Here is a 19,539-nt window from a genome sequence, read left to right as displayed (position 1 = left end):
TCGCCACGTGCCAGGTGAGCGGCGGAAATGACGTCGGCGGGGCTTCGGGCCGGGTCGATGGTGTCGTCGCCGTCGTCAAGGTGGGTCGTTTGCTTCCTCCTCGGTCATTGCTGTTGTGAAATGAGAGGGTGCCCTCCCTCCATCGGCGGATGCTCGTCCTCTGTGGGTATTCGCTGGGTCGGCGCCCTCCTCGGTGGGTAGGTGACCGTTCTTGGTCGGGACCTGTCCTCGCTTCGTGGGTGCCCGGCCTCAATAGGCCCCCATCACCCCCGCCCGACTTTGGCCACTTCACCCACCCGCATCAGAAGACCTCAAATCCCGCTCTCCTGCACCTTCAGTCCAATTTTGCTGAGAAACAGCGCCCGAGGCTGCTCCCATTGCCCCTGGCATCCATACGGTGGACCTTTGTCACCAAACTGCGTGTATGGCATCAACCCCATGGGCCGGTCTGCCCAGTGCTAACTGGGTGGGCTAACTGACTGTTTCTGCTACATTTAGGCTTTTGTTCTGGATATGATTCAGTAATCTGGCTCAGAACACATTTTTAAAATGAGAGAAGCAGAGTTGATAGCTAAGCTTTTTGAGTATAACAGTTTTCAAGGCCTAATTTCTTTTTTTTTGGAGAATTTTTTAATTAATTATGATAAATCATGCACTACAAACAAGCAAAACATAATACATACCTGATATTTTTACCCCTTACAATTTCATTTCCATCCAAGACTGCTGGGATGGCAACACCACTGTGAAGTGCTTTCTGGGATTTTTACTAAAGGCATTGGGAAAGTTGTGGAGACAGACCCTTCTCTTGAGGTTTTTTTCTTTCATAAGGAAGGATGGCATTGAGCATATTAAAAAGGAAGGTAGCTGTTGTGGAACCTGAAGTTGCAAGTCTTCAACTTTCTGTATCTTCAAATTTATTGTCATCTGACTGTACATCTAGAACCTTATGAATCAGCATTTCTCTGGACCATGGTGTGCATACAGTGCATAATAATTACATATATATAAACTGTATTAAGATGAATATTTTCCATGGAGTTCAATATTTTTCCAGTCAATTTCTATTTCAATTCCACAAAAAATTTTAAAGACTTGAATACAAGTATTGTGGAAATGGAAAATGGCGAGGGTTTTTTTTGAATAATTGATTTGGAAGTTTGAATTGGGTGGTTTACAACTTCCCCGTTTTAAAAATTATTATAAGGCAACTCAATTGAGATTTATCAATGCACTGTTTGGCATAAATAAGATTCTTTCTTGGGATAATATAGGAGAAATTAATATGCAGAATTTTGTTTACAAGTGGAATTCAAAATTATTGGTGAGAAGTAGAGATACACCTGTTTGGAAACATTTGATTGAATTATTGAATAAAATTTATTATGAAATAGGTGCAAAATATTTAATTTCATGAAAAATGCCTTTATTTCAAAATAGACATTCCATTTTCTATGGATAGTCAATTTCTGAGGAGTTGAATGCGAATAGGTGTTGAGAGAATAGAAGATTGTTTTGAAGTTGGAAGATTTATTACTTTTGAACAATGAAGAATAAATTTAATGTGCCAAATAATACTTTTTTCTTGTCAAGTTAAGGCTTTTTTGACTGATAAGATAGGTCCTAGTTTGACGTTACCTACTCAGAATGAATTGGAATTATTGATTTGTAATAGTAATGTGAATAAATGTATCTCTGTAAAGTATAACTTAATTCAAAAGTAAGCCCCTAAAATAGAGGTACATAAATCGAGATTAAGATGAGAAGCAGATTTGAATAGACAAATGAAAAAGATTAGATGCAGCTATGTAGAGATAATATGACAAAGGTTATTAATGTTAGATTTAGGTTGGTTCAGTTATACTTAGCTGCTCAAATTTTTTTTTTAAATTGAACCCAATACTATCAGATTTATGTTTTAGATGTGGTCAAGAAATTGGATCATTTCTGCATTCTACTTGCGTATTCTGCACTTCACGTCTGGCTATACTAAGATATATGGTGGAGGATGGAGTCATTGGCCCCGATCCAGACTGTATGCACCCCCTCCTGGAATTCTCACTGTCCCAAAAATGCCTGGGGTTCTTTTTGTATTGTGCTCAATGAGTCTCCAATTATACGGACAAGGCCTACGACTGAGTGAAGACCATCACGTTTCCCCCCATTGGCAAAGGCCTTTGAGAGGATTAAAGATAAGATTGCCTTGGCAGCGAAGCATGCCGTTGATGAATCCATCCCTTTCCAGGTGGAGAGTGCTGCCTCTGACTTGCCCTGGCTGCCACAGTGAACCAAGCAGGAAGGCCTGTGGCATTCTTTTCCCGGACCTTCCAGGGCCCTGAACTGAGGCACTCAGCCATTGAGAAGAAGGTCCAGGCCATAGTGGAAGCTGTGCACCACTGGTATTTTGCAGGCAGACTGTTCACCCAGCTGACAAACCAGAGAGGCATCTCATTTATGTTTAATAATAAAACAGGAGGGAAGATCAAAAACAACAGGATCACGAGATAGAGAATTGAACTGTCCACCTATAATTACGAGATCTTGTACTGGCCTGGAAAGGTCAATGAGCCACCCGATGCCTTGTCCCAGGGTACCTGCATCAGTGTGCAGGTAAATTGCCTCCAAGCTCTCCACAGTCGTCTTTGCCACCCCGGGGTCACGAGGCTCTGTGAGGGCTCACAACTCCCCAATTCAATTGAGGATATCTGGGAGCTAACCCATAGCTGCTCAGTCTGTGCGGAGTGATAGCCGCACTTCTACCTGTTAGAAAAGCTCAACTGATCAAGGCCACTCGCCCCTTCGAATGTCTCAGTATGGACTTCAAGGGCCCCTTTCCCTCCATGAATCGGAATGTGTACTAAATTAATATCGTGGATGATGACTCATGCTTCCCATTTGCTATTACCTGTTCGACGCTCAAGGTAATTAAAGCCCTCTGCAACCTCTTTACCTGTTTGGATACCCAAATTACATTCATAATGATCAGGGTCCTCACTTATTAGTGAGGAGTTGCACCAATATTTCCTGACCAAGGGCATAGCCACAAGCATGACCACCAGCTATCCCTGCAGGAGTGGGGAGGTAGAAAGGGAAAATGCCACGATTTGGAGGGCAATCCTCTTGGATCTCATCAAAAGGGATGACCATCTCCCAGTGGCAAGAGGTCCTTCCAGAAGCATCACATGCCACCAGGACCCTACTATGTACAGCTACAAATGCCGCACCAGATGAAAAGCTGTTCTCCTTCCCCAGGAGGTTGGCATTGGGAACCACATTGCCAGTCTGGCTGACAACCCCAGGGATGTTTGGAACCACAGGTCAGATCTGCTGGTCAAGGACGTGCTCCTGTGTGAAACCCCAATACTTCCATGTGTAGTACCAGGATGTGCAGGAAGACACGGTATCCATCCAGGAGTTGGCTCATGCAGGAGACCCATCAACGGAGGTATATACAGGAGCCCCCACCATCGACCAGCTGGTCCCTTGTATCTTGCCAATAAACAAGTACTCGGACCCACCACCACCAACCTCCCAGGCCTCATCCTTAACTGAACCTCCAAATCAATTTGGACTAACATAGTTCAGCCCCTGGACATTCAGCCCACTCTACAGATCACTGGCCCACAGGAGCTATTAACTATCCAACCGGCGCTGAGGCGATCACAGAGGTGAACAAAGCCACTGGACCTACTGAATCTGTGAGCTGTAAAAGACTACATGACTTGTATTGATAGACTCTGTCTCACTTCACACTGCTGGACTCTATCTAAAAAGAAGGGGTGAATATGCTGGAGCATGGCATTGCATGCATAATATTACAATACCGTACATGTTGGCCCACCTTTGACCCTGTAACTCCTCTCCGTAAGATTCACCAATAAAGGCTGAGTCACCTTAGCCTCTCACCTTCATACCAGCCTTGAAACCAGGCCAGCAGCAAGTGAAGACATGCCTATTGTTTCACGTTATTAAAGCTGTTAATCACTTGCTTAGATTCTGCTTGTGGTTATTCATTGTGCATCATGTAATTTTCCCCCTCCTGTTGAAATAGAGTACATAGACCTTTTCAAACTTACAGCATGACAACAGCCCTTCCAGCTCATGAGCCCATGCTGCTCAATTACACCCAATTGACCTACAACTCCTGTACATTTTGAAAGGTGGGAGGAAACTGGAGCACCCAGAGGGAACCCATGAAAACACAGGAAGAACATACAGACAGAGACAGGTCACTGGTACAATAACAACATTGTGTTAACCACTACAGTAAGCATGCCACACTTGTACGACAATATGCAGGCTTTCTGTAATTAAAAGCTTGAACAACAGTAATTAAGTACAGCTATAATGCCCAAACCTATCAAAGTGAGCTTGGTTTTAATTCTGAAAAATATTCTTTTGCAGAAGCTCTTTTGTCAGTAAGTCACACCAACCAGTTTCTTTATTTATAGCAAGCTTGTTTCCTTTGTAGTTTTGAAAATGGGCAAAGGAGGAGAAATGTGATGAGATTCTGAACTGTAATATGTGCTAACCTGATATTCTGAGAAGGATTCACAACAGCAAAGATGCATTGAAATTATTACAAGGATTTGAAAGGAATAAATAGTTTAGCTGACTGCTTTATGACATCATCTGAATATCCTATGCAACACAATGGTTGGTAAATCAGATCTCATCCTGTATCCAATTTCATGGATCATCTTGTGTATACAGTTACAAGATAATTTTTAATCAGGAGGTTATTCAACCAAAATTCATTCATCTAGTAGCAATCCATAGTCTCTTCATTGCAGAATTAAATTCTTCAAGAAATAATTCCAAGTTGTTGTCTCTCTTTATCTGTGGTTTTTATTCCATATGTTAATAATTGTACAAATGAGGAATTTTATTTTTTGATCAACTAGTTTGTAAAAAGTTTATAAAATGAAAAGTCCAATGTGCACCTGATTTTCCTGATACTTGTATGATATAATGATGTTGATCAATCTCTATCATCAAGTCTCTTTCAGACCCAGATGAAGTCAGGGAAAACTGACAAAAGAAACAAATTTCATTTGCTTTCAACCATATGTATATAAACTTGTATCTTGGTAAATCAGTTTTACTACCTCCATAAAACAAAGAATAGAAGAGCACAAGAATAAATCCTTTGGCTTATGGTGCCAAATTAAACCAATTTCACAGCTTAGACATGATCTAAATCCCTTAATTCATTGCCTGTTTAAATGCCTCGTAATCTTTGCTATTGTATTTGTTTTCATCACTTCCCTTGGAAGAGTGTTCCAGGCACCATTACAAAAAAAACTCACCTCGTAAACCTCTTTTAAATCCCTTAAACCTATGTCCTTTAGTATTTAACAGCTCCACCCTGGGGAAAAAACTGATGATCTACCCTCTATATTACTTCTATAAGATTGCCCATCAGCCTCTGACACTCTAGAAAACCAATCCATTTATCCTCATTTTCTTTGTTTCCAATACGCTAATCAAGGCAATATCCTGACTTCTGTACTTTCTGCAGACCTCCCACATCCCTCCTGTGATGCACACAATATTCTAAATGTGGCCTACTCAAAGAGTTACACAGCTGCAACATTCCTAACTTTTATACTCAATTTCCTGACTAATGAAAGTAAGCATGCTGTGCATTTTCCCTTCCCCACTATTCTCTTGTGTTGCCCATTTGAGTAATTATGAATTTGCACTTCAAAATTCCTCTCTCTGCTCCCAAGGATTTGTGCATTTCTCTAACCTGCCTGTGGCATTTGATCTCCCAAAATTCAATGGCTCACACTTGTCAGGATTAAACTTATCTCACTGTTTCTCTACCTAAATTTCAAACTGATATACCCCCTGATCTATCTTTGTAACAACCTTTGTCAACTAGCCACAACTCCACCAATTTTAATGTTGTCCCCAACTTATTAATCAGCAAAGATTCAGATGAAGGTGTAGAGCAGGGGTGTCAAATTCAAATTCACAGAGGGCCAAAATTAAAAACATGGGCCAAACTAAATATTTATTGAAAATTTTCAACAACATCTGCATGTTTTCTCTTCTTTCAACATATGTAATGTTAAACTTTTTCTTATTAAAATAAATGTTTAATAATAGTTTTGGTTAAACTCTTTCCAGAAGAAGCATTAACAAATGAGAATTAAAATATTCAATAAATAATATTTCTCTATAGCCTTTAAGCTCCTTTTAAATGTATTTTTTTTCACAAGCCAACAAGTCAAAAAAAATAACAACTTGCTTTAATGAAAATCCAATCTTTCAACTATGAACAGTCCAAAGTTATCCAAAGAAAATACACTGTGATTTACTCTGATGCACCTGGGTCTAAACCAGATACTTGGCATCTCTTCTTAGATGCAAGTTCATCAAACTCTGGGGTCAGAGTTTGCCTCCCACCTGTCTTGAAAGGTCCTGTTTTCTGTCTTTCGTTTGGCCATTTTCCGTAAGGGGTTTATTACATGTGAGTTGGGCGACAGGTCGCAGATGCTAATGAAAGTAAACAGAGGAGGTGGGGGCGATTATCGAGCTGACGGGCTGGCACCAATGCATTTGCAAAGCATTCTGGGATTTGTAGTATTAGCTGTGTATGCGCTATACTGGCGCGGCGGCCAGCGAGCTAGCTCTAATACATATTTAATATGATCTTGCGGGCCAAATATAATTATATCATGGGCAAAATTTGGCCCGCGGGCCTGAGTTTGATATGTGTGGTGTAGAGGGCTATCTCTCGCTGTACATACATTTACTGTATTCTCTAAAAGTCCCAGCACTGATCACAAACCTCCACCCCTCCATAACTACTCATTGTTTTCTACAGCCAAGCCAAATTTGAATCCAATCCATCAAGTCACCTTGAATGCCATGTACCTTCATCCTCTGGATTTGACTAAGCTGAGGACCGTTGTTGAATGCTTGTAGACAACATGTGCCCTACCTTCATCAATCATCTTTGTCACCTTTATCCTCATGCTCATCCAGATCTGTTCCATTGACTGATTAATTGTTAATGGAAATATTGTCCAATTTTGAATTCACTTAGCCATTTCTTTGTATTGCAAGGGCAAAAGTCATTCTACAGCTATTATAATCCCTAAAGCATTATTTCTGTGCTACTTATTTTAAATTGAGATAATTGCTGTGGCTCTTTCTTATAACCATATAACAATTGCAGTACGGAATTGTCCCTCTAGTTAATACCGAGTTAAGTGATCTCCTCTTGTCCCACTTACCTGCACCATGCCCATCACCCTCCAATCCCCTCACATCTGTGCACTTATCCAACTTTTTCTTAAATGACAAAATTGACCTTGCTGCACCCACCTCTTCCAGAAGGTCATTACACTCAGCCACCACTCTCTGAATGAAGAAGCTTCCTCTCATGTTACTTCTAAACTTTTGCCCCAACCCTTAACTTGTGTGTCCTCGTTCCAATCTCACCTACCCTCTAATACATATGATTAACCTGGAAAGAATGCCCTGTGTAGTTGCAAATTGGATTGAAACTTCATTTTCATAGCATCATCTTTTTAACAATTTTTTTTCCTCATAGTTTCCATCCTCTGGCATTAAACTTTGCAACTGGATCCTATTTTTGTAAAAGTTTTTCCTTCAGTTTAAAATGCACCAGATTTCTTGAACAAAAAGTCCCCCAGGTTTCAATTGTGTAACATAAATGAATTGTTGGTGTTCTCCCTTATTAGCCACCTACACTCCATTCTGAAGTAGAGGTTTTAAAGTTTCTGGGATTTTAGAGATTTTATAGTCTCTGTGAACTGCTTCTTTAGATGCAAGAATATAAGAATGGGAGAACGATTAGGGCAGGTAGCATTTTGAGCCAGTTTCAGTTCATCAAGACCATGGTTGATCTTCAGCCTCCGTGCCTTTTTGCTGGACTATCACTATAATCGTTGAACCTTGAGTAATAGTCGCCATCATCTCTACTTTTTTTATTCCCCTTCACTCCTGCCTTTTCCACTTTTGTCTTGATTACCTTTGTTTCTTTAACTTGTGTGTCCTCGTTCTTTGTTTCTTTAAATCAATTTGTTCATGTTGGGGTCTCTTTTCTCAGTACATGTTTTAATCGTTTCCCTTCTCACTTTCAATGATTTTTATTTCTGTTTCCCTCTCAGGCTCTGTTATTCTTCTCTCTTTTTCACTTTCTCCTTCCCTTTAAGAACAATAGAAATAGGAGCAGGAGTCGGCCATCCAGCCTGTTGAGCCTGCTCCGCCATTCAATGAGATCATGGCTGATCTGATAATAGACTCATCTCCACCTACCTGCCCTTTCCCTATATCCCTTAATTCCCTTACTATATAAAAATCTATACAACTTTGTTTTAATTACATTTACTGAGATAACCTTCACTGCTTCAATGGGCAGTGAATTCCACAGATTCACCACTCTCTGGGTAAAGTAGTTCTTCTTCATCTCTGATGAGGACATTGAATTCCAATTAGAGTAGTAAGTGAGGGGTACTTAGATTTTGGAGGTCATTGAAGTTCAGTTACAATAGAAAGTGAGGGGAACTTAGATTTTGGTCATTGAAGTCCTGTTAGAGTAGTAAGTTAGGGTTACTTAGAATTTGGAGGTCTGTTAAGTCCCATTAGAGTTGTAAGAGAGGGGTACTTCGATTTTGGAGATCATTGAAGTTCAGTAAGAAAAGTAAGTGAGAGTAATGAAATCTTGGAGGTCATCAAAGTCCAGTTAGAGTCGTGAGTGAGGGTTACATAGATTTTGGAGGTCATTGAAGTCTAGTTAGAGTAGTAAGTGAGGGGCATTTTATTTTGGAGGTTATTGAATTCCTGTTAGTGTAGTAAATGAGGGATCCTACTACCTTGGATCCTGAGGCAATGTTTTTCTTACTCTGGATCCTGGACTTCCTAACAGAAAGACCACAGTCTGTCTGGGTCGGTAGTAGAATATCAAGCACCATCACGCTGAGCTCTGGTGTACCTCAGGGCTGTGTGCTCAGTCTTTTCCTGGTCTTGCTACTGACCCATGACTGCATCGCAAGATCTAGCTCCCAACAGTGTCATCAAGTTTGCAGTTGACACAACTGTAGATGGCCTCATCAGCAACAACAATGAGTCGCACTACAGAGAAGAGGTGGAAAATCTTGTGAACTGGTGCGAGAATAACACCCTGAGTCTCAACATGGACAGGACAAAGGAGAAGATTGTGGTCTTCAGGAGGACCAGGAACAAGCACTCTCCTCTACACATCAACAACTCAAGAGTGTAGAGAGTACCAAGTTCCTTTGATTCTTTGTAAATGGAAATATTGTCCAATTTTGAATTCACTTATCCATTTCTTTGTATTAAAAGCGCAAAAGTCAGTCTACAGCTATTATAATTCCTAATGCATTATTTCTGTGCTACATATTTTAAGTGGAGACAATTGCTGTGGTTCTTCATTAATATATTTCTAATATGTGTGATTAACCTGGAAAGTTGGATAGTTCCTTGGTGCTAACTAACTAACAGGCTATCATGGACACACTGAACTAGTGACCTATCATGGATACACATCACCTCACTTGTCAGGAAGGAACAATAGCGACTGCACTTCCTAAGAAGATAGAAGTGGGCAAGGCTACTAGCCACCATTGTGCTTTTACAGGAGCTCCTTTGAGAGGGTATTGACTGGTTGCATCACTGTGTGGTACAGTTTCTACAGAGAAATGGTTCGGAGTTCAATCCACAGGACCATAAGAGAGGCAGAGAGCATCACTGGAGCCTCTCTTCTTCCTGCACCCCCCCCCCCCCAACTATCAATGTGATCTACTTGGATCTTGGTTTGAAGAGAGCCCACAAAATCAATGAGGATCTCTTCCACCCTGCACGCAAAATCTTTCAGCTGCTCCCGTCGGGGAAGAGATACAGGCTATCAGAGCCAGCACCACCAGGCTGAAGAACAGCTTCTTCCCACAGGCAGTGAGAATGCTGAACAACCAAAGGAACTGGTCACACTGACCATCCGAGACTCTCATTTGAACAAAACAAGATTTATTTATTGTTATGGATATAATACTTGTCTTGCGTATGTATTATTTGTCTGTATATATGTTATACCTGGTTGTATGTCTACAAGTTTTTGCACCGAGGAATGGAGAACATGGTTTTGTTGGGTTGTATTTGTACAATCAGATGATAATAAACTAGACTTGGCTTGAATTTATTTATCTCCAACTGTTAGCCTAATAAGTGAGGGATCCTACTACCTTGGATCTTGAGGCAATGTTTTTCTTACTCTGGATCCTGGACTTCCTAACAGAAAGACTACAGTCTGTCTAGGTCGGTAGCAGAATATCAAGCACCATCACGCTGAGCTATTTTTCCCCAACTGTTTCTTCAAATTTTCTCCATCTGTTCCTTTATATTTATTGTATTACTCAAGTAAATGGTACAATGAGCAATCAAACACAATCCTATAAGATTTATTACATTGTTTCACAGTCCAGTTCAATGTTTGCCCATGAAAATGGCAGCAAATGAGCCATCATCTGATTGTGCTTGGATTCTATCCTGTCTGCTGGTCTAGTTATTTTTACTGCACATGCAGTATCAGTTCGATCTACTCCCTATGCTGGCACTCATCCTCCATTTAGGAGAAGCTGTCACACTCCACTCTGCAATGTTAACAAATGTCCCTTTTCCACTGGCATCCCAGTTAATTGGCTGTGCAGTGTCCTGGGATAGGAAGCCATTTGTGCCGTTTCCACTGGGCTACTCTTAACCAGAGCATAATTTATCCCCGGGGATCAGATACAGGCGACTTTCTGCTGTCCCTTTTCCACTGGTTTTATCAGCATGCCAGCATCAGCTGACACTGGGAATATGAGTCAGGGTTGAGATAGTTAGTCCCCAGTGTGAAATGAGGTCATTTGACTGTTTTCTTTTTCCACTTGGCTCTTTTCCAGTTAATTCCTGGAATAAGATGCCAGTGAAAAAGGGGCTAAAGTTTCCTTTCATTAATTATTCCGGGTTATTCCAGGAATAATTAATGATAATTAAGTGGGAGCTAAATCACAACAATCACTTTGAGGCAAATTGGTTTTTGCTAACATTTATTTCTAAAGTGTTCAAAAGCATATCATGTGAACCTGATTTCAACACTTTAAAGATGATTAAGGGTAATCTGCCAGTTTTTATTTAGACTCTTATAGTATTCATTCTTGTCATTACTGTCACCATTTTTTTTTCAATGCTCTTTTTCCAAGATTTTTGATGATACAAAACTAGATTTAGTGTGTAGTAAAGCATGAAAATCGATAAACACCGTGGTTGAAGTAAAAACACATAATGCTAGAGAAACTTGGCAGGTCAAACAGTCTCCTTTTTATAGGAAAGTAAAAATACTAAAAGAACATTTTGGGCTTTCATCAAGGTATGGAAATATGTTGGCTGGCGTCCGAGCAAAAGAGTAAGGGGAGAGGTCTGGTCACAAAGGCAGGAGGTGATAGGTGGAGAAGGGAGGAAGGAGACAGCAGCAATCAAGGGGAGGAGGGATAGTTAGCTGAAGAGAGGGAGGAGAACTGGAAAGGGGAAGGGAAGTAGGCAGTGGGAAGAATTTACTGTATCCACTGCTCCCTTTGTGGCCATCTCTACATCGGAGAGACTGGGTGCAGATTGGGAGATTGCTTCACTGAGCACCTTTGCTCTGTCTCTTACATAGACAAAGACCTCCCAGTAGCCACCCATTTCAGTTATGTGTCACACTTCTATACACATGTCTGTCCATGGCCTTGTATAAGACCTCTTGCAAATTGGAGGAGGAACACCTGATTTTCTGTCTGGACACTCTCCAACCAGATGGCATTAACATCAACTTTTCCGGTTTCTGCTAACCTGCTCTCCTCTTTCCCCCTCTGTGGTGGTACATCGCCAGCCTACTGCAGGGGGCAACCTTTGTACCTGCAGGAGAGTAAGGGGGACAGGACTACACCTGGCCGGCTGTCAATCAGTCGACCTGAATGGATCAAGCCCTACCCATTTGGGTGTCAATCACCCTCCGGGATATAAGCCTGCGCCGGCCTCCGAAGTCTCTCTCAGAGTTACTGCAGCTACAGCCAGCCTGGCTCCGTGGAAGTCTTTGTGGATTAAAGCCTGTTGTACAGTCTTTACCTTGTATGTGTCTGATTCTGTCTAACAGCGCACCACACCCTCCCACCTTCCTTTCCTCTTTCCAGTTCTCCTTCCTCCCTTTCACCTCCTTTCACCTTGCCATTACCTCCTCCCCTTGAACGCTGCTGTCCCCTCCCTCCCTTCTCCATCTATCACCTCCTGCCTTTGTGACCACACCTCCCCCTTACTCTTGCTCAGACAGCTGTATCTTGATGAAGGGCTCAAGCCCGAAGCGCCGCTTATGTATTTTTTTTTTACCTTTGCTATATAAAGGACACTGTTTGACCTGAATTTCTCCAGCATTATGTGTTTTTAGATTTAGTGTATGTCATAAAGAAGATGTAAAGAGATTTGAAGAGGATGTAGAAAGCTAAGTGAATAGTTAAGGACATGATGGATGGAATATAATGTAGAACAAATGAGAGATCATCCACTTTGGTACATAAAATAGGAAAGAAAAATATTGTTAAAATGGTGACAAAGAAATGTTGATGTTCAAAGAACCTGTAGTCAAGTTGTTGTAACCTAACATCCATATACAGCAAGCTTGTAGGAGGGCTAATAGTATGTCTACTTCAACTTTGAAAGGATCCTATTGAAATTATGTCGTTCTTAGAAGAGGGCACACTTGGATTATTGTGCATAGTTTCAATCTTACCCAAAAATGGTAACATTTCTCATTGAGTGAATGTAACCAAGATTCATTAGACTAATTTATGGAATGGTATGGAATTCTCAAACTACAGGGGAATCACGCTGCTCTCCATTGCAGGCAAAATCTTCGCTAGGATTCTCCTAAATAGAATAATGCCTAGTGTCGCCGAGAATGTTCTCCCAGAATCACAGTGCGACTTTCGCGCAAACAGAGGAACTACTGACATGGTCTTTGCCCTCAGACAGCTCCAAGAAAAGTGCAGAGAACAAAACAAAGGACTCTACATCACCTTTGTTGACCTCACCAAAGCTTCGACACCGTGAGCAGGAATGGGCTTTGGCAAATACTAGAGCGCATCGGATGCCCCCCAAAGTTCCTCAACATGGTTATTCAACTGCACGAAAACCAACAAGGTCGGGTCAGATACAGCAATGAGCTCTCTGAACCCTTCTCCATTAACAATGACGTGAAGCACCAACCCTCTTTTCAATTTTCTTCAGCATGATGCTGAACCAAGCCATGAAAGACCTCAACAATGAAGACGCTGTTTACATCCGGTACCGCACGGATGGCAGTCTCTTCATTTTGAGGCGCCTGCAAGTTCACACCAAGACACAAGAGCAACTTATCCGTGAACTACTCTTTGCAGACGATGCTGCTTTAGTTGCCCATTCAGAGCCAGCTCTTCAGCGCGTGACGTCCTGTTTTGCGGAAACTGCCAAAATGTCTGGCCTGGAAGTCAGCCTGAAGAAAACTGAGGTCCTCCATCAGCCAGCTCCCCACCATGACTACCAGCCCCCCCACATCTCCATCGGGCACACAAAACTCAAAACGGTCAACCAGTTTACCTATCTCGGCTGCTCCATTTCATCAGATGCAAGGATCGACAACGAGATAGACAACAGACTCGCCAAGGCAAATAGCGCCTTTGGAAGACTACACAAAAGAGTCTGGAAAAACAACCAACTTAAAAACCTCACAAAGATAAGCGTATACAGAGCCGTTGTCATACCCACACTCCTGTTCGGATCCGAATCATGTGTCCTCTACCGGCATCACCTGGTAAACTGCTTTGATAAAGGTCTTCACAAGTAGGTATTAATTGGACATGCTGTGGAATAATGGATTATTGTTTTGGAAAGCAACAGATGAAGGACTCAGACGATTGGGTCCAAAGCCACAGTCTGTCTGAATGCAGTTTGATATTCGAGGAGGGTCATGTGGTTTTCTCTGGGAGAGAGAGAGACACAGAGAATTCTGTTCTACAGTTCATCAGCAGCTCCAGCTGGGACTGGAGCATGGCAAGCTTGTTTGAAACCCCATTTTGAAGATGGGTTGTGAGTTCTTAGTTCAGCCTGTTCAAAGCCTTTGTGGTCCATACAAGAGGAGGTGGTTGGCTGTATAATGTTTCACTTGAAATAAGGTAAACAAAGAGGAACTCTGTGGTGACCTGGAGGAAAGAAGTTATCATCTAGAAAACCCCGATGGAGCAAATTTCTTCAGCAAAACACTGAAGTGATTGATCGGAAGGAATCAGTTTGTGTTCAATGAACAACAAATCTCTCTCTGAAAACCGACAACTGAGCAGTAACCATTTACCTTTCAAGCACCAAAGCCTGGTGATGATTTATAAATGTTAAATTCTGTGCTTAGTATAAGAATTGCTTGATACTGGTGAACTTGGAGGAGTGAGAAGTGAGATTGGACTGTGAATCAAAGAACTTTTCTGAATTTACACACACATTACATACATGTGTGCTTAGAATTAGAAGGGGGTTAAGTTAATAGTAATAAGTTAGAGTAAGATCCTATTTTCAAGTTTAAAGATAATTAAAAGCAATGGGCTCATCACAGGACCCAATGGGCGTAATACAAAAAGAACCCCAGGCACCTTTTCAAGTCCTTGAGGTTTTAGGGCAGTGGGAGTCCAGTAGGGGGTGCATACAGTCTGGATTAGGGGCAATGATGCCATCCTCCACCACATATCCTAATATCACCAGACATGAAGTGCAGAACATGCATTATTTCTGGTTATATGTCAAGTTCAGGTCTTTTGCCGTGGTGAGGAATTTCCACAGGTTCGCATCGTGTTCCTTCTGGTTATGGCCTCAGATGGTGATGTTGACCAAATATGGAAATGTTTCTTTCAGTTTATAGTAGTTGTTCTCAACCTTTTTCTTTCTTCTCACTTACCACTTTAAGTATTTCCTATGCCATTGGTGCTCTGTGATTAGGAAGGGATTGCTTAAGGAGGTATGTGAGTGGGTTGAGAATCACTGCTCTGGACCTAATTGTTACTGAAATAGTTTGCTTGAGAAAAATTGTCATTGTGTGTAACGAGTCAATTAGGTACGATATAAACATTGGTTTGGAAATGTTCGCTTTCCACCTACATACCACCTTAAGCAATCTCTCACAGAGCACCTATATCATAGGAAATACTTAAAGTGGTATCTGAGTGGAAAGAAAAAGGTTGAGAACCACTGGTTTATAGTCGTCCACCATGTGGTCCATCTCCCTCCGGAACATGGATAGTCCATTTATGAGGCCGAATAGGATCCGAAGGAAATGGTAGAGGTGGCATCTGCCTCAAACATTGTATAGGGGCAGTTCTCCGAGCAGGTCAGAAATTGATGATACACAGACTTGAGGTTGATGGTGGAGAAGACCAGGTACTGGACATTCTCAGGCGTCAAAAAAGGTGAACCAGTTGATGGTCTGGCTGTAATCGATGACCATCTGGTGTTTCTCCCTACTCTTAATCACCATCACTTGTGCTCTACCAGGGCTGATGCTGGTCCCTTCATCTAGCAGTTGCTTTACTTCTGCTTTTATAAATTTTCTATCCCTGGGGCTGTATTGCCTACTTTTTGTGGCGACCGGTTTGCAGTTAGGGGTGAAATTTTCGAACGGTGAGGGGGAGGCTGGGCACGGGGGGTGAAGGGACTTGGAATGTGGCGAGATTGCAGATCTAAATGGAATTCTGGTGTCTGATTGGCTGTGTTCAGAGAGATGGGCGGGCTATCCAGGAATTGGTTGTTTCAGACCATGAGGGGAGGATGGGACCCATCAAACTGCATCAGTAAGCTCTTTAGCTGGCATTGGAGTCCAGCCCCAGTATGACTGGCATGCAGAGATGGGGTATGATGAGAAGTTTGAAGTTTTTAATACTTCGTGCCCTTCACATTTAGGGTCACCGTGCAGCACCCATGGATTTCAGTGGAGTGGGATTTTGACGCCAATGATACTTTACACTTTGCAGGGGACACTGTGAGGGAATGGCGTCGTACAGTGCCTGGGTGTATCAAACTTTCAGTCCTCCCCATGTCGAATAGGCAGTCCGTGATGCCTATCATGGATCACGCCAGTTGGTGTGGCCTGTTCTGGACCAGACCAATTGAGGCCAGAGTTAGTTCATTCTCCAGGTCGCTGGTGCTGTAATGTGGCAGCACCACCACCAAGATGGCCACCCTAGAGATCTTGAAGATAGCCACCCCCATGGATTGCACGCGGCAGGGTCTGGAAGTAACGTCGACCCACGTCGTCTTCTTTTCCCGCCTTTTGGCTCTGCAGCTGGAAATTACACTGGAAGTTAGTCATTCCAAGATGGCGATGAGGGTTATGGCTGGCTCTCAGTGCTGCTAGAGGAAGGTTCGAGCAGGTCGTGCTTTGGGCTGGACAGTTCTTTGAAGGTTACTTAGACTGGCCACAGTAATTGCACTCCATAGGCTCAGTGGCGGCAGCAGCTGTTAGGGATCCAGAGTCGCAAAATGGCGGTGCCTATGCTTCCCACCTGGTGGCTGTGATGCTTATGGAGTAAGCCTCTGCATTTTTTGGTCCTTTCACGATCGCGCCAGATGCATAACTTCCTGTAGGGTCCTATTGCCCTCCAGGCATCTCTCAGATATGGTTTGAATGAAAATTGGCCACTAACCCATCGCGGATGAGTTCTTCTTAGTTGTCGGCAGCCGTCACATCTCCACACCCACATGCTTGTCCAAATTCCCACATGGCCCTCACAAAGTCATCAAGAAACTCACTGGAAGTCTGGTGTTGGGTGACCAGAAGATAACGACTGTTCATGGAGTTCATGCAGGCACTGTACTGATGCCACAATAGGACCATGACATTGTCGTAATTGTCTCAATCATGGGTTTTTTGATAAGCTTGGTGGCCGACCGATGAGTAGATTGCACTTATCTATGTTGTTTGTGATCTGTTTGCACTTCATGTAAGCATTCAGGCAGTGTGGCCACATGTCGAACTTGACGGAGGCCTCTGGTTCCCTGGAATCGGTCTCCAGCTTCTCTGCACAAATCGCCTTGTCCATGGCAGATTAGTCAGGTTATTAAATAGATACACAATCAATAACCACAAGCAGACTCAAAGTGAGTGATTAATGGCTTTAATAACCTGAAATGACAGGCATGTCTTCATATACTGCTGGCCTGGTTCCAAGGCTGGTATGAAAGGAAGAGACTAGGGTGACACTGCCTTTATCGGGGAATCTTACGGGGAGGAGTTACAGGGTCAGAGTCAGGCCAACCTATACAACATGGTAATGTTATGAATGCCATGCTGTGTTCCACCACAGCCCCCCTGCTCCCAGACACAATCCCCCCATCCTCACCTACCACCCCACCACCAGACACATTTTTCCTCCTTCTCCCCTCTCGGCCATCTGCATGGACCACTTCCTCCACGATTCTCTCGTGCACTCATCCCTCCCTACCCATCGTACCCCAGGTACTTTCCCCTGTGCCTGCAGGAGGTGCAACTCTTGCACCCACATCTCCTCCCTCACCACAGTCTGGGGCCCCCAAACAGGTGTTTCAAGTGAAGCAAAACCACTTGTACATCCAGAGGACTTATTTAATGCATCCGCTGCATCCTTTGTGGCACTCTCTACATCAGAGAGACCGGTGGCAGACTGGGAGATTGCTTCGCTCAGCACCTCCAATCCGTTTGCAACCCCAGTGACTTCCCAGTGGCCAACCACTTCAATTCCAAGTCACACTCTCCCACTTACATGTCTGTTCATGGTCTTATGTACAATCCCACCCAAAACTTCGGTTATGTATTTTTACCTTTGTTACATAAAAGACACTGACCTGCTGAGCTTTCCAGCATTGTGTGTTTTTTACTTCAACCATAGTGTCTACAGAATTTTGTGATTTACATTAAAAAATTTAAATTAGTTTAATAGTTTGTTTTTTATTTAACTTTGCAGTTGATGAAATTGAAAGGATGGATGTAGCTAATCCATGCATGGTTTGTGCAAACAGTAGTTATATTACACTGTGGCTTAGAGAAGTAGAGGCCACATTCAAAGGAGCTGCAAATGTAAGTTTATTCATATGTTTCATGCAGAGTGGCAAAAATCCATGAAAAATTAATAATATCCTAACTGTCTAGTTAGTGGCTCCCAACCTTTTGAGCAAGCATTTGAGATATATGGTATATTCTGAAATTATTTTATGAAGGTTTGGAGATTTATAGAGTTAATAGTACTACTTAATAAAGACATTGCACACAGTATTTCAACTGCTAAAGTGGTAACTTCATGCTTTTGAGCACATTTGCTACATTTATGAAGATGAACCCAGAACAATGTATTTCCTTACACTGTCTATGTAACTGAAAATAGAATTTGCAAATTTCAAAATTGTAATTCTTCAAGTGTTTGGTCTTTCCTACACCAATATTGTCCGAATATCCTTAAATATTTGGCAGGTCAAAATAGAAGTTGTGTTTTGCATTTTTTTTAAGAACACAGCATTCATTTGGAGTGGGGAGTACCCTGCACACATGGCTGCTGGTTTGTTTCAAGTAGCCACAACCTTACATTCTCATTTTTAAAATCTCACTATATTCCTGCAGCTCCCGGCCCTCAAATGAATGGATGGCAGATGATTGAGTAAAAAATATCAGAATGATGAAAGTTGATGAAGCTGTTTTTAAGAAGTACAAAATATAACTCAGTGTTAGCTCATTGTTCTTTTAGCTATATTTTCTGCCCATCTAGTGATTCCATCGAAGAATAGCGCTGCTTGCCTTCCAAAAGTAGCCCTTCTTAAATCATGCAAAATAGAAGTTGGAGTAGGCCTGCAATGCAATTTAACAAGATCTTAGATAATTTTGTACCTGATCTTACTGCCCAATATACCTTTACTTCTATTAATGAGAAACCAGTTATGTTATGAGTGAGCATTCTGTGTCTACCTTGTATGGATCCCCTTTGACAACTTCCTACTGAAGCCTCAGTGCTGTGCGGATTTGTAGTTTTGAGAAGGGTGTAGAGAGGACAGAGGAATAGATTAAGCTAAAGCCACAAATCTGATAGTAAAAACAGCTAAAGCATGTTCCTGTATATTCAGAAGCAGTGATTTATTGCATATACAAAGGAAACTTTTTTAAAATTTAAAAATGAAAACAATTACCAAAGCAATGACACAGCACTCTCTATAAGGAGGAAGTGGTTCTCTCTGTGTCTGCATGGATTTCCTCTAGGTGCTTTGATTTCTTCCCACTGTTCAGAACATGGAGTTGGTAGGTGAATTGGTTTATTCAGGCAGCATGGGCCAGAAGGGCCTGTAACTGTGCTGCATGTGTAAATTAAATTTTAAATAAAATCATTTAATTAGTAGATTGTTGGTATTCTGTTCACTGTGTGATTAAAGGTAATTAGATGTTTAAAATTTCTTGATGTGTATGAATTAATGTCGGAATACAAAGCTGGTCAT

The 19,539-nt window shown here is 42.0% G+C and overlaps 1 protein-coding gene across 6 annotated transcripts in view; it reads left to right on the top strand.

The window, feature by feature from the left end:
• The window catches only part of plekhg4 (pleckstrin homology domain containing, family G (with RhoGef domain) member 4), a 193,918-nt gene continuing 174,379 nt past the window's right edge, over positions 1-19,539 (top strand). For 3 of the 6 annotated variants that reach the window (XM_069901414.1, XM_069901413.1, XM_069901412.1), the window contains exons 1-2: positions 38-80; positions 18,027-18,139. In XM_069901414.1, coding sequence (XP_069757515.1) covers positions 18,044-18,139 — 96 coding nt within the window. In that variant the 5' untranslated portion in view covers positions 38-80; positions 18,027-18,043. Of the gene's footprint in view, positions 81-106; positions 198-18,026; positions 18,140-19,539 lie in introns of those variants that run through there. The other 3 variants (XM_069901416.1, XM_069901415.1, XM_069901417.1) reach the window with 3 other exon arrangements.

This window comes from Narcine bancroftii, chromosome 10, assembly GCF_036971445.1.
Source record: "Narcine bancroftii isolate sNarBan1 chromosome 10, sNarBan1.hap1, whole genome shotgun sequence".
Taxonomy (NCBI): Eukaryota; Metazoa; Chordata; class Chondrichthyes; order Torpediniformes; family Narcinidae; genus Narcine; species Narcine bancroftii.
Note: the sequence above shows the minus strand (reverse complement) of the source record. Positions and strands in the feature narration are given on the sequence as shown.